General features: G+C 32.8%; 1 protein-coding gene across 2 annotated transcripts; it reads left to right on the forward strand.

Annotated features, from left to right (window-relative positions):
• The first annotated feature begins 2,810 nt into the window (after window positions 1-2,810).
• Window positions 2,811-15,854, forward strand: LOC112749545 (DNA-directed RNA polymerase IV subunit 1). 2 transcript variants are annotated; one of them, XM_025797825.3, is made up of 16 exons: window positions 2,811-3,052; window positions 4,142-4,270; window positions 4,685-4,805; window positions 4,895-5,019; window positions 6,470-6,523; window positions 6,633-6,845; window positions 7,460-7,615; window positions 7,733-7,828; window positions 7,913-10,185; window positions 10,770-10,945; window positions 11,357-11,616; window positions 11,710-11,883; window positions 11,991-12,128; window positions 12,651-12,898; window positions 13,659-13,770; window positions 15,020-15,854. In XM_025797825.3, the coding sequence occupies exons 2-16, from the start codon at window positions 4,184-4,186 to the stop codon at window positions 15,182-15,184; spliced, it is 4,398 nt and encodes a 1,465-aa protein (XP_025653610.1). In that variant the 5' UTR covers window positions 2,811-3,052; window positions 4,142-4,183; the 3' UTR covers window positions 15,185-15,854. The 2 variants fall into 2 exon arrangements, with proteins under 2 accessions (XP_025653610.1, XP_025653611.1); XM_025797826.3 differs by having other exon boundaries at window positions 10,773-10,945.
• The last annotated feature ends 872 nt before the right edge of the window (window positions 15,855-16,726 follow it).

Here is a 16,726-nt window from a genome sequence, read left to right on the forward strand (position 1 = left end):
ACAGAAAGTTGACGTGGATAACTAGATGCCATGTTGGATTCTGTAAACGACGTCGTTTTTGTTTTGACATTCAAATAGTCTAAAAAAAAGCCTCCTAAGCAGTATTATTGAAACTTTTCCTTCTAAAACAAGTGATTCGACGTCATTTTTTGACTAATACTTGAGCTCCAAAATCAAAATGGCATCGTTTTACAAGTTCTGACACGGTATTTGGTTGTCCATGTAAACACTTCATTAATATTTTGGTGTCAAAATTTATTCCAGGGATTAATATAAGTCACGTTTATAAAGTTTGAGGGTTGAAAAAAGACAATTCAAATCTCAGAAACTAAATTAAAATTTGTATAAATTCAGGGACTAAATTAAATATTATTAACTCTTATCTGTTTTCTTTCATGGTATTAAGTACTGTATTATCATAAATCTAAAAATAAGAAGGTTAATAATCAATCAACATTAACTTTAAATATATAATTTTTTGTTTTTAGTTTTTGTTAAAATACTTATTAAGATGTAAAAATATAATATAGAAAAAAAAATTATTAACAAGTTTAAAAGTTCAAAAATTTGTAATACATTTGTAGTGTGTTTATTGATTTTTTTTTTAAAAAAAAGTTTTACTCTAAAGTCTAAACAACATATTTTCTTTTTTAAATATCTAACACCCAAGTTTGTTCAGGACATTGTTCCTACAACATTCCTTAGTCTCAAAATCTATATGGTTCTAGCTACTAGCTTGTTTGGTTGGTCCATTGCACAATCGAAGAATTAAAGATTGCATAAAAAAGAATGAAAATTTGGAAATATTTATTTTGATGGTTAAAAAAATTTTTTTAGACAACATCTGTCAAATATATTTGTTTTAAACTTTTATTTTTGGACATGTAAATGTGCATTGTTCGATTAATTGATTATCAATTGTTTTTTTAATTATTTTTAAAAAAATCTCAAATATTATTTAAAGCATTTATATGAAGCAGGAGTAGACACAGGAGATACGCAAAAGCTCTCTTTGCAGTTTGCTACTTTGCTCAAACCTCAAAGTACATTTGTACGTGTAACATGTCTCTCACACCATGCTCGCACGCACATACATGTAGATGTAGTGCACTGAACGAGGGATAAAAGGGAAGCAAGCAATCAAGACGACGAGAATTTTGTTTATCTTAATTATTTATTCCTTTTAATCTATAAGAAAATTTTGATTGAAGTAGATAGTTAATGGAAAAAATGAAGGAAGTAATGGTTTTTTAGATTTTATTTTCATCATAAAGTTGAGGACAAAACATTTCCGTAAATTAAGAATAAGATTTGTTTTTTGAGAAATATTAGAGAATTAACAAAATTTATTATTTTTAATTATTAGTTAATTTTTAATATTTAAAAATATGAGATAAAATATATTTTTTTTTTACCAAAGATAAGATAACTCAAACCTGTGACCTTTTAAATGAGTATGGAGAGACTATGCTATTTGAGCTATAACTCATTGGCAGATGAAATATATTGTTAGATTACTATGTTTAAAAAATTAAATTGATTACTAAGTGATAGATAAAAATAATAAATTATAATAATCTTTTAGTATTTCTTTTATGTTTATTGTTCCTATCAAAAATATTTTATTTGAATTTGGAGTTTTGTGTTTGATTATCACTTTTCTGAATATATAATATTTTCCTAAGTTTTTCACACACATTTAATACAGTAGATATTCGATATTCTGTTGTAGAGATGATAATCTAGATGTTGATATGTATTATATTAAATATTTTAATTAAATATATTAAATTATTGAGCAAAGTATATTTTTTATAATATTTATAATTTTTAAATATTTATATTATTTAATTTATTCAATTTTATCTTTAATATTTTTGATTTATTTAATTTTGTCATAAACATACATTTTTTATTTAAATCAAAACTATTCCTAAACGTTTTTAATTTTATTCATATCGTTTTAGATATAGTTAACATTTAAGAATATTTTTGACACAAATATAAAATATTAAGGATAAAGTTAAATAAAATTAAATATTAAAAATATTTAAAAAATTTTAAATATTAAAAATAAAAAATATATTTTACTCTAAATTATTTAACAAATTCTTCAAACCTTTATAAAGAAATATCACTAGAAAAATATTTATAAACTTTCAGAGCATATTTAATTCCTTGTTATTTAAACATATATAACCACTTATTTATGACTTTATATATAACTCATCAATATAATCAATCTAATAAATAAAATAATAAACGATTATGAATATTCTTCAAACGCACATTAAATATGGTTAATAAATATACAAAATATTTTTCAGTGAATAATAATACTCATCATCTTTTTAATTATATTCCTAATACTTCAAAAAATTTGCTAATAAGTACTTTTTTCCGAATTTTTTTTTGAAAGGGTTTTTCCGAATTTATATTCTATCTCATTATATTCCTGATGTGAAATTTTATTTCAAAGCACTGTATAAGGATTTTAAATTTTTAAAATTAAAGTTTTGAAGGTTTCTTTATAAAACTTATTTTTTTTAAACTGGTTATTTTTGTACCATTGAAAATTACCTTTTAAAATAATCGTTACGAAGATTCTTTCTTAAAAAAAAAATCATATAAGAGAATATATATCATGATTATTGATTATTCTGTTTGAACAAGGGGGATGGAAAAACAAAACAAAAACAGAATCACAGCAGAGGAGGTAAGTAAGTTGTGGTGATTGGTGAGAGGAGGAGAGAATCGTAATTTAAAGGAAAAAGTAAGGGTTAAAAGATACAAGGCCCAAAAAGAGAGACATTGCTGAAAAGAAGTGACCTTTTTAGCTTCCCAGAGAAGAAGTAGAGAACTCACTTTTACTTACTTACTCCCCTTTAAGCTACCGGCGCTTCTCTTCTTCACTATCACGCCGAAACGCGTTTCGTCCTCTAATCCCTTTTTCTTCCGCGCGATTCTCGCACCCAACGGTTTCAACGCACTTCTCAGTTCTCACTCTCACTCTCATCTTCCCTATATTCGCATTCATTCACGTTTTTCTACGGTAAGTAAAACCTTTTTTTGGCTCGCTCTTTTTCTCTTTATCGGCTTTGGACTTTGATTATCTGAATGGTTTTTCTGTTTATTGAAACTCATTGAATTGTTTTTTTTTTTCGAGCTGCTGCGGCCGTTAGAACTGTTTTCCGTTTTGCAATGTGCGCGTGATCATGTTCTGCATGTTACATGATCATGCTTTTGAACACTGTCTTCGTAGTGTTTGTCGTAATGTGACTTCTCTCTTTGCTCATTATTAATGCTTTCATTCGGTTCTGATGCTAATCATTCTTCTTTCCCTCTCTGGAATCTTTGTTAATGGGGATTGTGGAGTCACTCTGTAATTATGCTATAACAGACTCGTTTTGCAATGTGAATGACATGTTCTGGCATTGGTTATAGTATATATTACTCTTGATACTGTGTGTTAGGTGGAGTTTTTTATTTTTTGATTTTGATTTTGGCAGAAAGTATTTCCTCTTAATTGATTATGGATATGGCAAGACACCATTCAAAATTTCTGTCTTTAACTCTTCAATGGAATTTGGTGTGTCCTTCATGGATGCTTTCTAATATGACAATCTATTTATAAAAAGCCTTTCTATCAATATTTCAATTCCCCATTTTTTATGAATATTTTATTCTCACGTATGCGGTGCATATGAACGTGTATTGAGCTGTTTTTTTTTTTTAAATAATTGATAAAAAATTGCTATGAACTTGTTTGGGTGCATTGTGATTAAGCATCAAAATCAGCTGATAGGACACAAGGCTAAGTCAAACCGCACAAAAAAAATACTAGTTTATTTGGCTTCAGCTAATTAAAAGAAATTTGCTGGTTTGATATTCTTTATGGAACATTGTTGACATGGAATTAGAATGTTGAGGAAAGTTTTTTTTTCTGGTTTAAATATTTGCTTATTTATTTTCCCTTTAGCTTTATATGGTATATCTTCTAATGCCTAATCTGGGCTCTTCATGGTATTGGTACCTACACTTTCAGTGAAATAATAACTACTCTATGTATCGATATGCATTTTTGACTCATTTATTATTGATCTCATTTCTTTACAATCTATTAATATTTGCTAATGAACAGGCTGCTTGAGATTTTCTGCTTTGCACAAGGTTACCAAGTTCCATGGATGATAATCTCTTCAATGACCAAGTGGTGCCATCTGGTCGCATAACAGGAATAAAGTTTGGCCTTTTAACTGAGGAAGATATAGTTAAGTATATTCTTGATCTTATCTGCATTAGCTTTCAATTGTTTGGTGTATTAAGTCACTGTTACTGGTGGCTCATATTATTTCCAAGCAAATACTAAAAGACACATGCCGAGGAAATTTCAACCTAAGCACCACATTTATTCCTTTATTGAATATCCATGGCATTGGTCCAAATCTATAACAACATAGTAATAATTGTAAAAGTATATATAATGGCATGCACTTACCATGCATAAACACAGGATCAAGGGATGGTTGGAAACAAGAACGTCCTTGTTTGGGTGCATCCGTTCTATTTGCCTTAAAAATGAGACATCCCTAATCTATAGACTGGATTATCAATCTCGAATGTCTTCTCTCACCTTGTAATTTATTAACCATGTATTGGATATTAATCAATTTCACCTTTACAGGAGAATGCCTCTACTTTGGAAATACAAGCAGCCGGGCAGGTTAACTGTTCTGATTTGGGACTTCCAAACCCAACTCATGAGTGCACCACTTGTGGTTCTAAAGATAGAAATTTCTGTGAAGGTGAGGATGTATTTCAGGACAATTTATTTATAGATTATCATTTGTAAATGTACTAGAAAAGACAGTGAAGGATTAATACTTAATTTCAGGCCATTATGGGGTAATTAAATTTAACATTACCATACCCCATCCTTATTTCCTATCGGAGATTGCACAACTTTTGAACAAAATCTGCCCTGCTTGTAAATCTATTCGAGAAGAATTACGGAGCAAGGTCAGCTATGCTTTACTTCTGCCAAATATTACTATAGTTAATTTTACTTTTTTTACTATGATTGGCAATTTGTTTTAGTGCACTCTTCTTGTAAAGAGCTTCATATTGTCAAAGGGCCATATTCAATTTGGGGATCTAACATCTAGTGTCCTATTAATTCGACCTTCCATGTGCTATGAAGGGCAAGAAAATTGATTTCTGTTCATATGTGTGCATGTCTGCGGTTTTTTTTAACTAATTTAATTTATTTAGTTCATTTATTTGTTTTAATCATTTAAAAGGGATCATATTTGATACTTTGGTTTACTTGATTCTGCTCTCTCTTGCAGAACAACTATTTTCCCATGACTTTTGTGTGTTCTATTTATCTTTATCTTTGTACAATCTTTATGTTTACAGAATACACCCCTTTTTTTATCGATTTTCTTTGTTGGATGTATAGAGGGATCAGGAATCAAATGTATAATAAAAGGTCACTCGTTGGCCTCTTCTTGGAGCATTATTAATTAATTGAGTATTTAATTTGTAATAAGCCATAAATACTTCCAATCAATAATTCAATTTGGAAAATCTCCTTTTAACAATGTGTTTGGATGATAGTTATTGAGTTGAATGATAAAGGAACAAGGGAAAAAGAAGTAACTATAAAGTAGATAGGAAGGATAAATAACTCAAGGTGATCTATTTACCTTCCATTCTGCTGCAAGAACCTATGTCTGTTAAACTTTTACTCCCAAAATTGGGATGGAATGGAAAAGAGTAAAACTTGTATGGGATTCAGAAAACAAGTTGTATTTGGCTGGAGTGTAAGCCTTGTGTTGAATGACTGACATTTGGAGAGAAGTGGATGATTTATGCTGAGGGATTTGGAAGCTTTTGCTTTTTTGATGTTTTCTTTGTTCTTGAAAATAGGATTATGTTTTAATCCAAAAAAAGAAACTATGCGATTATTAATGTTCCAAGCAAGGGAAGGTAGTTGTCTTTTATTTTTTAATAAAAAAAATTCCCTTGTACTATTATTTCCTTCCTTTTTGGTCCCACCAATACTTGTTTCTTTCTATTTCATTAACAAAGATCCAAATATGGGTTAAAAATTAATCTAATAATTAGTTGATTAAGCATTCATAGAGTAGATAATGTAGTATGGGATGCCTGTAAAATATGGAAACTTATTTGATTTTTGAAGTCCTTCAAAACCATTTCCCACTTCTAAGTTACACGGGATGCTTAAGTAAAATTAGACATCCTCCAAGACTCTCATTGGTCTTTGCTTCTAGAAGTTCCAGGAAATTATTCCTATATATATATATATATATATATGTATGCATGTATGTATGTATGTATGTATGTTTCTTTGTTGTTGTTGGGGTTGGCTTGAATGGGATTGAAATTGTATTTGTTTTTTCCATTGTTATTTGCCTCTATTGATAGTTCAAGTGTCTTCTTACAGGGTGCTCAATTACTCTTTGGAACCAAACGGTCTAATGGTTGTAAATATTGTTCTGTAAGTTAGTGTGGCTTCATCCTCTCCAAGAATCAATTTTGGTTTTGGTTTTCTTTCATTATTCTTCTTTTTGTTTTGTATTATTAATAAATTTTTGTGCATCAAACAGGGAAATAGTTATCCAAAAATGAAATTCAGAGTTTCGTCCAATGATCTCTTCCGAAGAACTGCGATTATTGTTGAAATAAATGAGAGGTCTTTAAACTCAAAGAAACATTTGGGACGAAGAGTACCTGAACATTTTTGGGATTTCATCCCCTCAGATCCTCAGCAAGAAGAAAGTTGCATAAAACCAAACAGAAGGGCTTTATCCCCTTATCAGGTAGCATTCCCCAACTTTCACATATGTTATTCAATTTTGTATCGTTTTCCTTTCGATACTTGTAATGTTAACCATATTCATATGTAATCTTCGTCTGTCTGATCCGAAATCGTATATTATATCATGTTAAAGAATGGGGGCTATTTCCGATTTTTGAAAGATAAACTGTTTATTACTGTCTCTAATGAAAATGCTTCTTCGAAGCTTAAACTTGTGTCTTATAAATTTTAGCACATTAATGCAACAATTGGACATGATACATGCAATTATATATGTGATCTCGAATTGGGCTTGATTGCAAAAAGGTAAATGCATCAACTCTAATATTGGGATTCAGATTTTATTTACTTGATTTTTATTGTTGATGTGATGTTCAGCAACATGAGATGTTCTTTGATGTGCTCACATTTTAATAACTTTTTCATATTAATTATGTTTTCTTCTGTATCAAGTAATGCTCTTTAATGTGTTTCTGGAGGGATGGAATTTTCCAAGACCACTGAATTTGATATAGCTTTCAAGTTTATTTTCTTGCATCATTTTCAGTATGAGGTCATGCTTTTCTGCTGATGCTGTATTATTATCGGTATTTGGTATTCCCCTTTTGATCTCAGGTTCTTTGTTTGCTGAGCGATGTTGATCAAGACTTTGTTCAAAAATTTGTTCCACAGACGGAGTTACTTGGTCTTAATTGCTTCCCGGTGACGCCAAATTGTCATCGCGTGACAGAAGTCATGCATGCATTTTCTAATGCAAACCGATTGAGTTTTGTAAGTATATTTCTTTTTCTCCTTTATTGTGTTCTTTAATATAGTTATGAACTTTCAAGTATAATCACTTGAGCTCTAGTCTTTAATATGGCACTTTGCCTGGTTAAATGTTTTCAGGACAACAGGACCAGAGCTTGTAAGAAATTGGTTGATTTCCGGGGTACAGCTACTGAGTTAATTTCTCGTGTTTTGGATTGCCTGAGGATCTCTAAGGCAAGATTTTCAACCTTTACTTTTGTGACATTTTGTCAGATTGTGATTTTTTTGTCTTTCTTATGATTGTACTTTAAAATGCAGCTACATCCTGATAAAACACCAGCAAATAGTTTTGCTGATATCCAGCAAAAGAAAAATGCTGAAAATGCGTGCAATTCATCTGGTTTGAGATGGATGAAAGATGTGGTTCTTGGAAAACGTAATGATAGTTCATTCCGTACGGTAGTAGTTGGTGATCCAGACCTTGAGCCTGGTGAAATTGGTATACCTTGTCAAATCGCTGAAAGTCTGCAGGTTTCCGAGTATGTGAACAAGCATAATTTGGAAAAAGTGCTTTATTGTGGCGAGTTACGCATGATAGAGAAGGGAAACATAAAGGTCCGCAGAAAAGGTAGTCCTATTGTCCTGTACAAAAAAGAAGAGCTTCAAATAGGAGACTTGTTTTATCGGCCACTTGGTGATGGTGATAAAGTATTGATAAATAGGCCACCTTCCATACATCAACACTCAATGATTGCTCTCTCGGTTAAAGTCCTACCAATATCTTCTGCGGTGTCTATCAACCCACTTTGTTGTTCCCCACTCCGTGGGGATTTTGACGGTGATTGTCTTCATGGGTATATTCCACATTCAGTTGCTGCAAGAGTTGAGCTAAGTGAGCTGGTTTCTTTGGAGAAGCAATTGATAAATGGGCAGAGTGGTAAAAATCTGCTTTCACTCTCTCAGGATAGCTTGACGGCTGCCCATTTGCTGATGGAAGATGGGGTCCTTTTGAATGTTTACCAAATGCAGCAGCTTCAGATGTTTTGTGCTCATAATTTAACGCCACCTGCTATTGTTAAAGCTCCTTCCAGTAATACCTCATTTTGGACTGGCAAGCAATTATTCAGCATGCTGTTGCCTTCTAATCTTGACTATTCTTTTCCTTCAAATGGTGTTTCTATCAGAAATGGCGAGCTTATATCTTCTTCAGAGGCTTCTGGTTGGTTACGTGATTCTGACTGTAATCTTTTCCAGAGTCTTGTTGAACAATGTCAAGGGGACACTCTAGACTTTTTATATGCTGCACAGAAAGTTCTTTGTGAGTGGTTATCTATGACAGGTTTCACAGTTTCACTTGCTGACCTGTACCTTGCTTCTGACTCCTACGCACGGAAAAATATGATGGAGGAAATCTCCTTTGGCTTACAAGAAGCAGAACATTCGTGTAACTTCAAACAGTTGTTGGTAGATTCCTGTTGTGATTTTCTTGCAGGTAATGTTAAAGGAAATGAAAAGACTATGATTGATGTGGTTCGTATGAACTATGAAAGGCAAATATCAGCTGCTCTCAGTCAAGAGTCGGTTGATGCTTTTAGACAAGTTTTTCGTAATATTCAAGGTCTAGCTGACAGATATGGACATAAGGACAATTCATTCCTTGCTATGATCAAGGCTGGAAGCAAGGGTAATTTGCTGAAACTAGTGCAACATTCCATGTGCCTTGGCCTACAACATTCTTTGGTACGTTTATCATTCAGAATTCCCCATCAACTCTCATGTGCTGCTTGGAATAGTGAAAAGGGGCTTGATTCTGTCCAAAAGTTTTCTAGTACTCCTAAATCTGTTCAGTCTTATATCCCATATGCTGTGGTTGAAGGATCGTTCCTGTCTGGGTTGAATCCACTTGAATGTTTTGTTCATTCGGTCACAAATCGTGATAGCTCTTTCAGTGACAATGCTGACCTCCCTGGAACATTATCTCGTAGACTAATGTTCTTCATGCGGGATATTTATGGCGCATATGATGGAACGATTAGGAATTTGTACGGTAATCAGATTGTACAGTTTTATTATGATACTGATGAGGATTCGCCTATGGGTAGCTGCTCCCAAGAGACTACTATAGGTGGTGAACCAGTTGGAGCGCTTGCTGCTTGTGCGATTTCTGAAGCTGCATACAGTGCTTTGGGTCAACCAATAAGTCTTCTTGAAACATCACCTCTGTTGAATTTAAAGAGTGTTCTGGAGTGTGGTTCCAAGAAAAAAAGTGGTGACCAGACTGTCTCTTTATTTTTGTCTGCGAAATTTCGTGACCGGAGATATGGGTTTGAGTATGCAGCATTTGATGTTAAGAATTATTTGGAAAGAATAATGTTCTCAGATATTGTTTCTACTGTCATGATAATTTACACTTCACAGTCTAGAAACCAAGAAAAGTACAGCCCTTGGGTTTGCCATTTTCATCTAGACAAGGAAATTGTTCGCAGAAGAAACCTGAAATTGTGTTCTATCATTAACTCTCTTAAGAAGAGATGTGGGATTCTAAGGAAAGAATCCAAAGTATGTTTTGCCAGCATGGAAATATCACTCAAGTAAGTTTCTTCTCTTCTGGCTCTTCAAACGGTAGCTGTTAGATCAAAAAATATTTTCTGTGATGTCTATATTGATGCTTTGCATTCTTCTGGTTCCTAATATTGTCTGCTCTCAACGATTATGCTTATTTCCCCAGCTACTTTTCATCCAAGCCCTAATAATATAATAATTTTGCTACAACCTGTAAACAAAATTCAAGATTTCTGATAGATGTTATGGAAGTACCTAGGAGGGGTGAGCAAATGTTAATAGAACTCCAAACTAAACCACATTAAACTTAGTCTCTAGTGCAATGGAGGTTCTTCTTGAGTTTAAGTTCAATGTAAGATGGAGAAGTTTCTAAATAACAAAAAGGAAAAGAAGATATTGGAAACTTTAGAAGTGGTTGAAGACTAACATTAGGAGATAGTTTAAAAATTACAGTTGAGCATAGGGCAAGTATATATGTTTTTAACCTTTGTCTAAAAAATTTTCTCCTTCCATAAAAGATTTACTTTAAGCAATGTATATTATCTTTCTATTTCTTCCTGCGTTGTTATTATTCCTTGGAGCTTTGCCATTCACGTTGACTCAAAGAATGTAGCAGGAAGTGTTCAGCTGCATACATGTCTCAGGAAGGAAAAATTACTTCTACAGATAAGGGAATGGAGGGTGATGATTGCATCACTGTCACCCTTGTTGAATACTTAAACAATTCCATACCACTTGATGATGTTCGGGACTTTATGCTACCTTCCCTTCTTGGAACTACTGTAAAAGGTTGGCAGTTATCTAATTTACATAAATTTAGTTTAATCTGGTGATTTGCAAGTAATGCATTTAGAAATTGCCCTCTTTTTTTCCGTTTTCTTGTTGTTGTTGTGTAAACATCATTTGGAAAATTCTTTGATAAACAGATATATGTTTGGGACATTCTTGAAAAGCACATTTCTGCTGCATACACATGGCTACTGAAGTTTGCCTTAAACTCGTATAAACTTGCATGTTCAATTTGGGGTGGGGGGTTTTTCTTTTTCTTTTTTCTCATAAATAAATTCAATATAATATTTTGTTCAAAATATTTTTCCCTCTGATTTGATGATATCCTTCTTATGTATGTATATGTATTGCTTGTCATGTAAAATATTATCAAATTTAGACATATTCTTGAATCCCTGAAATGCTCTTTAGGATTTCCGGAGATCACGAAGGTTGATATTCTGTGGAATAGTCTTCCGAAATCAGCAAATTCCAGAATTGGCTGTTCTGGGGAACTTTACTTGAGGATTACTATGTCAAGTGATAATAGCAGTGGAAGATTCTGGGGTGTTCTTATAAATCATTGTCTACCGATAATGCATATGATTGATTGGACAAGAAGTCTCCCAGATAACATAAATCATTTCTGCTCAGCCTATGGAATTGATGCAGGATGGAAATATTTTCTCCAGGTGTTTATACTTTTAATTCTCTTCTTTTTTGAAGGTTCCATTGAAATTCATGGTAATGTGTATTAATTTTCTATCATCTGGTTTCAAATGTAGAATTTGGCATCTGCAACAACAGATACTGGCAAGACAGTCCTTCACAAGCATTTGCGTCTTGTTGCTGATAGCTTGTCAGTTAGTGGAGAGTTTGTAGGGTTAAATGGAAAGGGCATGGCACGACAGAGACAACATGCATCTGTTTCATCTCCCTTTGTACAAGCATGCTTTTCTGTCAGTTTTCACATTTATGATTCCAATCACATACTTTATTTTTAGCAAAGGTCAGCTTATGGTGGCCTTTAGAAATCTTGTTGAAATTCTTGAATCTTATTAAACAGAACCCTGGTAGTTGCTTTATAAAATCTGCTAAGGCTGGAGTCAAAGATGATTTGCAAGGCATCCTCGACGCATTGGCATGGGGAAACTGTCCACCCTTAGGGACAAGTGGACAATTTGAGATTATATATTCTCCGAAGGTAATGTTATCTGTTTACTTATGTTTAAATATTTTGCTGTTAAATTTAATTTTTTTTTTCCCGGTTACAAATACAATTCTATTTTCAAAGAACACAATTTGCAAGGCAGTTGTTCAGTATTTCAATGTACAAGTACTTTTTACTCTCAAAGAAGTATCATTTTTTTCTTTCAAAAATAATGTGTCGACACATTTAAGTTATGGAAAACTTTGTACTGGTAGTGGTTTCGTTTTAATACTCTTATACTTTTTACAGAAGTCCTTGCAAAAGAGTAGCCACATCCTTTTGCATATTATGGTTTCTTCACTTTATTCCATTTTTCTACCATTTTCATAACTGCAATCATAATTTCTCTGGCACTAATGAAGAGTGCATCAGAGCCAAGGATATTTTTATCTGGGGTTGGGCTAGGAAAGTAAAGTAAAAGCTCAAGGGTTATGTCACGGAATTGTCTTGAACCTTGTAAGTTGTACATGCAAAAACTTTGTAATGTAAAATGGTATGACTCTTGCTTTTTATCAGGGACAAGAGCTTGCTAAATCTGGAGATGTTTATAACCTGCTAAAGGCCAACTTTGACCAGCAGAGTGAAAAGAGCAGTCTCCCTACTGATTACAAATATTCACCTGAGAAATGGAGTTCTAATGTTCGGCCCAAAAATGGTGGGTTTGGCTTCAAAGTGCACAAACAGTTGAAAAGCCTTATTAGAAATTTTGTGACTGTGAACGATATTTACAAACTGACTTCTGCATCAAGGAACATACTGAACAAGTAAGAGCCTACATATAGCTTTTGTATGCTCTATTATAATGTGTATTTTGATGGCATCAACCGCCAGATATTCTATATAATGGCATTCACACTTGTGTATATATCGTGCATTATGTACTTATGTTGAAGAAAAAAACTGGAGGGTTGTATGTATTATTACGCCAGCTGTAGATCTGTAGTGTTTCTTGTAGTTCAGTACTTCAACCATAGGGCTTTTTTTTGAGATAATAACCATTAATTTATGTTTTCTTCTGGCTTGTGTTTTTGAGATAGTTTGCTGGTTGGGGAAGAACTAAAAACTCAATGGTCATGAAATTATTTGCACAATTAAATCCTTTGGAAGAGATTTTGTGCCTTGGGTCTCAGTCCTTCTCAAGGCTATTCCATTTTAGATCCTTATCAACTCTTGAAATATTTAGGGAAAGGGAAGACAATAATTTCTAACGTTGGATTTTTAGTGAGTTTAGTTTTGAATTTATTTCTTAGTGTTCAAGGAAACTAGACTTTTCAAATAAAGGATAAATTACGTAGTAAGTTCCTACTGTTTCACTAAATTTCAAATGTTAGAACTTAAAATTCTATAACAAAGTCATTTCGCATCTAGAGTTTTTAAAGCAGTTGCATTTTTCAATATTGCTACTAAAATCGAGGCATATCTTATTGGATGCTGTTGCTACCATTGTTTCTTTAGTTTCCCATAACATGATTCAGGATCTCTGTTTTGCAGAATAATAATAACTGTTGGCTGTTATTGGTGTAGGTATTCAATTGATGAGCAACTGAATGAGAAGGACCTATTTACCATGCTGAAGGTTCTGCATTTTCATCCGCATAGAGATGAAAAGTATGGCTCTGGACCACAGCACATCAAGGTATGCGAGCTTGTGTGAAGATGGTCTGATTTTGTGATCAAAATTCATTTTTTTTTTCTTTATGCTAATGTGTATAAACTATAAAGATTAGCAATAAAAATTCAGGAAAATCTCTTGCAAAAATCAGGTCTATTTAAGTGTACCAAAAAGAAAACAGAATTCACTTTTAATTAACTACTCTCGTGATTTAACGCTTTAGTAAAGTTTAATTGATTGACAGGGTAAATATTTTATTATTAGTGTGTGGATATTATTCTCTTATATTAAGGCATTTCAATTTCACAGTAGGGGGAATATTCTTTATGTTCTCTGAAGAAGTCAAGGAAACTATCTCTGCTTGGGTTAAATGTTTTTCTTTGAAAAGTGTCATTTTTGGTTTTGATTGACTGACTTTATGGTTATGGTCCTTGATGACTTTAATAGGGTCATGTAAACAAGCATGCAATGGTTAATCCACTTATACCTGGCCTCCCAAAGGGTCCACTTGTAGCGATTTGCAGGATCTACCCAATATAGGATGAGATATTTCATTTTTATTGAAGTAAAAGTATCCAACTATGCTAAAAAATTCTGCCACCCTATAAAATACGTGTTAAAGTACAAAATACACATTGAAAATGATTTAAGCAACATATACATGCATTTATACATAAATACATAATGACTGATTTTTGATATGCACATACCATTATATATGAACTTTACTACCTGATCCTTTATATCAAACCCTTAGAATATCTAAAAATATCTCATAAAATTCTTATTATAGAAAACATGATATTTCCTTATTTGATTCCTTATTTACCCAGATTAGGAGTGTAATACTAATGCCGGTTTAAATAGGGTTCAGTGATTTGTATTTTGTATCGTATCTATATAGAGAAAATATAATTAAAAGTCTCCTCTCTGTTGTTTGCACCTTCCACACCTGAACTTATAATTCCAACCAGAAAGATTATCCAATATTTCAGATTTTTTCCCCTTCCATTCTGAAATTTTACTATAACAAAGCAAAATGAAAAGTAACGCAATTTGTCAAATATTTTAGGTTTTTAGAATGAAGGGAAAGTTTGAGCGACCTAAATTTCATGGTTGTAGTGCAACACTTTGCACTTGTTTACTAAGAGATGTTGGAGCTAACTTTGCTTTTGTTGCCAATGTTAAAATATTTTCTAGTGAAACAATATATTACAAATTTCTCTTTTTTCTCCTCATAAGATGCTGATGCCTTTTCCATTGCCATTCACAGGTTGGATGGCACCCTGAACATAAGACTACACGCTGCTTTTTCATAGAACGAACTGATGGGACTGTGGAGGATTTTTCATACCGGAAATGCATTCTTGGTGCTCTTGAGATTGTTGCCCCAGATAAGGCAAAGACCCAGAAGAAAAAATGGAAGAAAGATGAATAAGCTATCTCTGCTTGTTCAAGAATAATAAGTGACTGGCCACTTGATCAGGTGACAGCCACAAACTAAAAATATGAGATGATGATCATGGTGGGTGATAATAGTGCAACAACTCTACAAGTACAAAATACGACGTTGTTTTTCTACCTTTGATTTTGAAGGAGGAGGTCCCAAATCAGTGGTAGAGAATCACAGTTGTTTTTTGTGAGTTTAGAGTTATGTCATTGGCCTTGCTCCATCAAAAAGCTGACGAATAGTTTGGAGCGTTCATTTTTGTTGTATACTCTCCGGAAGTTAGTAGCTAACTGAAATGTAGCTCGTTTGGTAGAGGCGCTGCGCAGCAAACCAAGATCAAAGGGGTAATATTTGTGCAGTAGCCAAGTTTGAAAGGCAATGGCCATATGTTTTTGTAATATCATAACCTAACAAACTAGTCCTTTTTATGGTAAAGATGGAGGGATCCTTACCGTTAGCTTCTTTTTGCTTCTTCTACTAATACTTTATTTGCCTCCTATAACGTCAGGAAGGCAAGGAAAGATCTAGTGGAAGCAGCAACGAGAAGCTTGAAAAGGTTTGCCCCGGACCACTTTTATTCTTAATATACTTTGGCAGTTAGATACATTCTTCTTTGGGCTGCTTCCTTCAAATCAATGAGTGCCTCCTCTCTCTATTATCTCCCTCTATTGCAAAAATAATTTATGCTTTCTTTAAACAAATTAGCTGCATATAAAATTTAGTAATAAATTAGCTGCATAGTGCTAATCTATCATACGTTGCACTTCCAATTAAGCTGCGTTATACTTTTTAATCTTTTTAAATGAGAATGGTTTCTAAATGCAATTTCTGTTTTATCAAGTAATACACTAATGAAAGATTACGCAAGTTAAAAGCTATATTTGTTCAAATTCTTCATTTTTTGTCTCATCATATGTTAATATATGTTCATATACTAGCTTGTGACTTTAGTGATAAATAAAACCAGGGAGACGAGCTATACTTGGAATCTGAGAAATACTGTCAGCAGTGATAAATAAATCAGCAGCATTGTTACACATGTGGATCATCTTTCGTTTATATAATCGCGTATAAATGAAAGAGTAGTTTGGGAACTTGTTAATGAATGAGATATTCAGTTATTTTGTAGATATAAACAAAAAAATGGTTAGAACTAAGAATATGACATAGCATGAATTACTGGAAAAAAAAAATATCAAATACCACTGATGATCATCAAAAACTAAGAATATGACAAGGATATACTCTAGGCCAGAATTGTGTTCACAAGTGCTGAAAAGTAAAAGGTAAGAGAAAGAAAGAAAGCATATATCTTAGGCCTTTTATATTAGAATTAGAATACACACGATAGATTTGGAAGCCTTTTTATGTGTTGTTTCAATATATATTCCATCAAGGATAGATGCAGAGAAAGCAGTAGGAACCAGGATATGCTGTAGCATATGCTAATACTTAATGAGCCAACTTTATCTATATATATGCCAAGAATCAACAAATAGGTAGCCATAGTCAGAGACATATGGTTTGAGA

Source organism: Arachis hypogaea, chromosome 15 (assembly GCF_003086295.3).
Source record: "Arachis hypogaea cultivar Tifrunner chromosome 15, arahy.Tifrunner.gnm2.J5K5, whole genome shotgun sequence".
NCBI lineage: Eukaryota > Viridiplantae > Streptophyta > Magnoliopsida > Fabales > Fabaceae > Arachis > Arachis hypogaea.

Excerpts from the sequence above, each read along its gene's own strand:
- LOC112749545 (XM_025797825.3), top strand. The coding sequence starts at position 4,184 with ATGGATGATAATCTCTTCAATGACCAAGTGGTGCCATCTGGTCGCATA. Across the intron at positions 11,884-11,990 it reads TTGTACAAGCATGCTTTTCT|AACCCTGGTAGTTGCTTTAT; the intron begins GTCAGTTTTCAC and ends CTTATTAAACAG. Across the intron at positions 12,129-12,650 it reads AGATTATATATTCTCCGAAG|GGACAAGAGCTTGCTAAATC; the intron begins GTAATGTTATCT and ends GCTTTTTATCAG.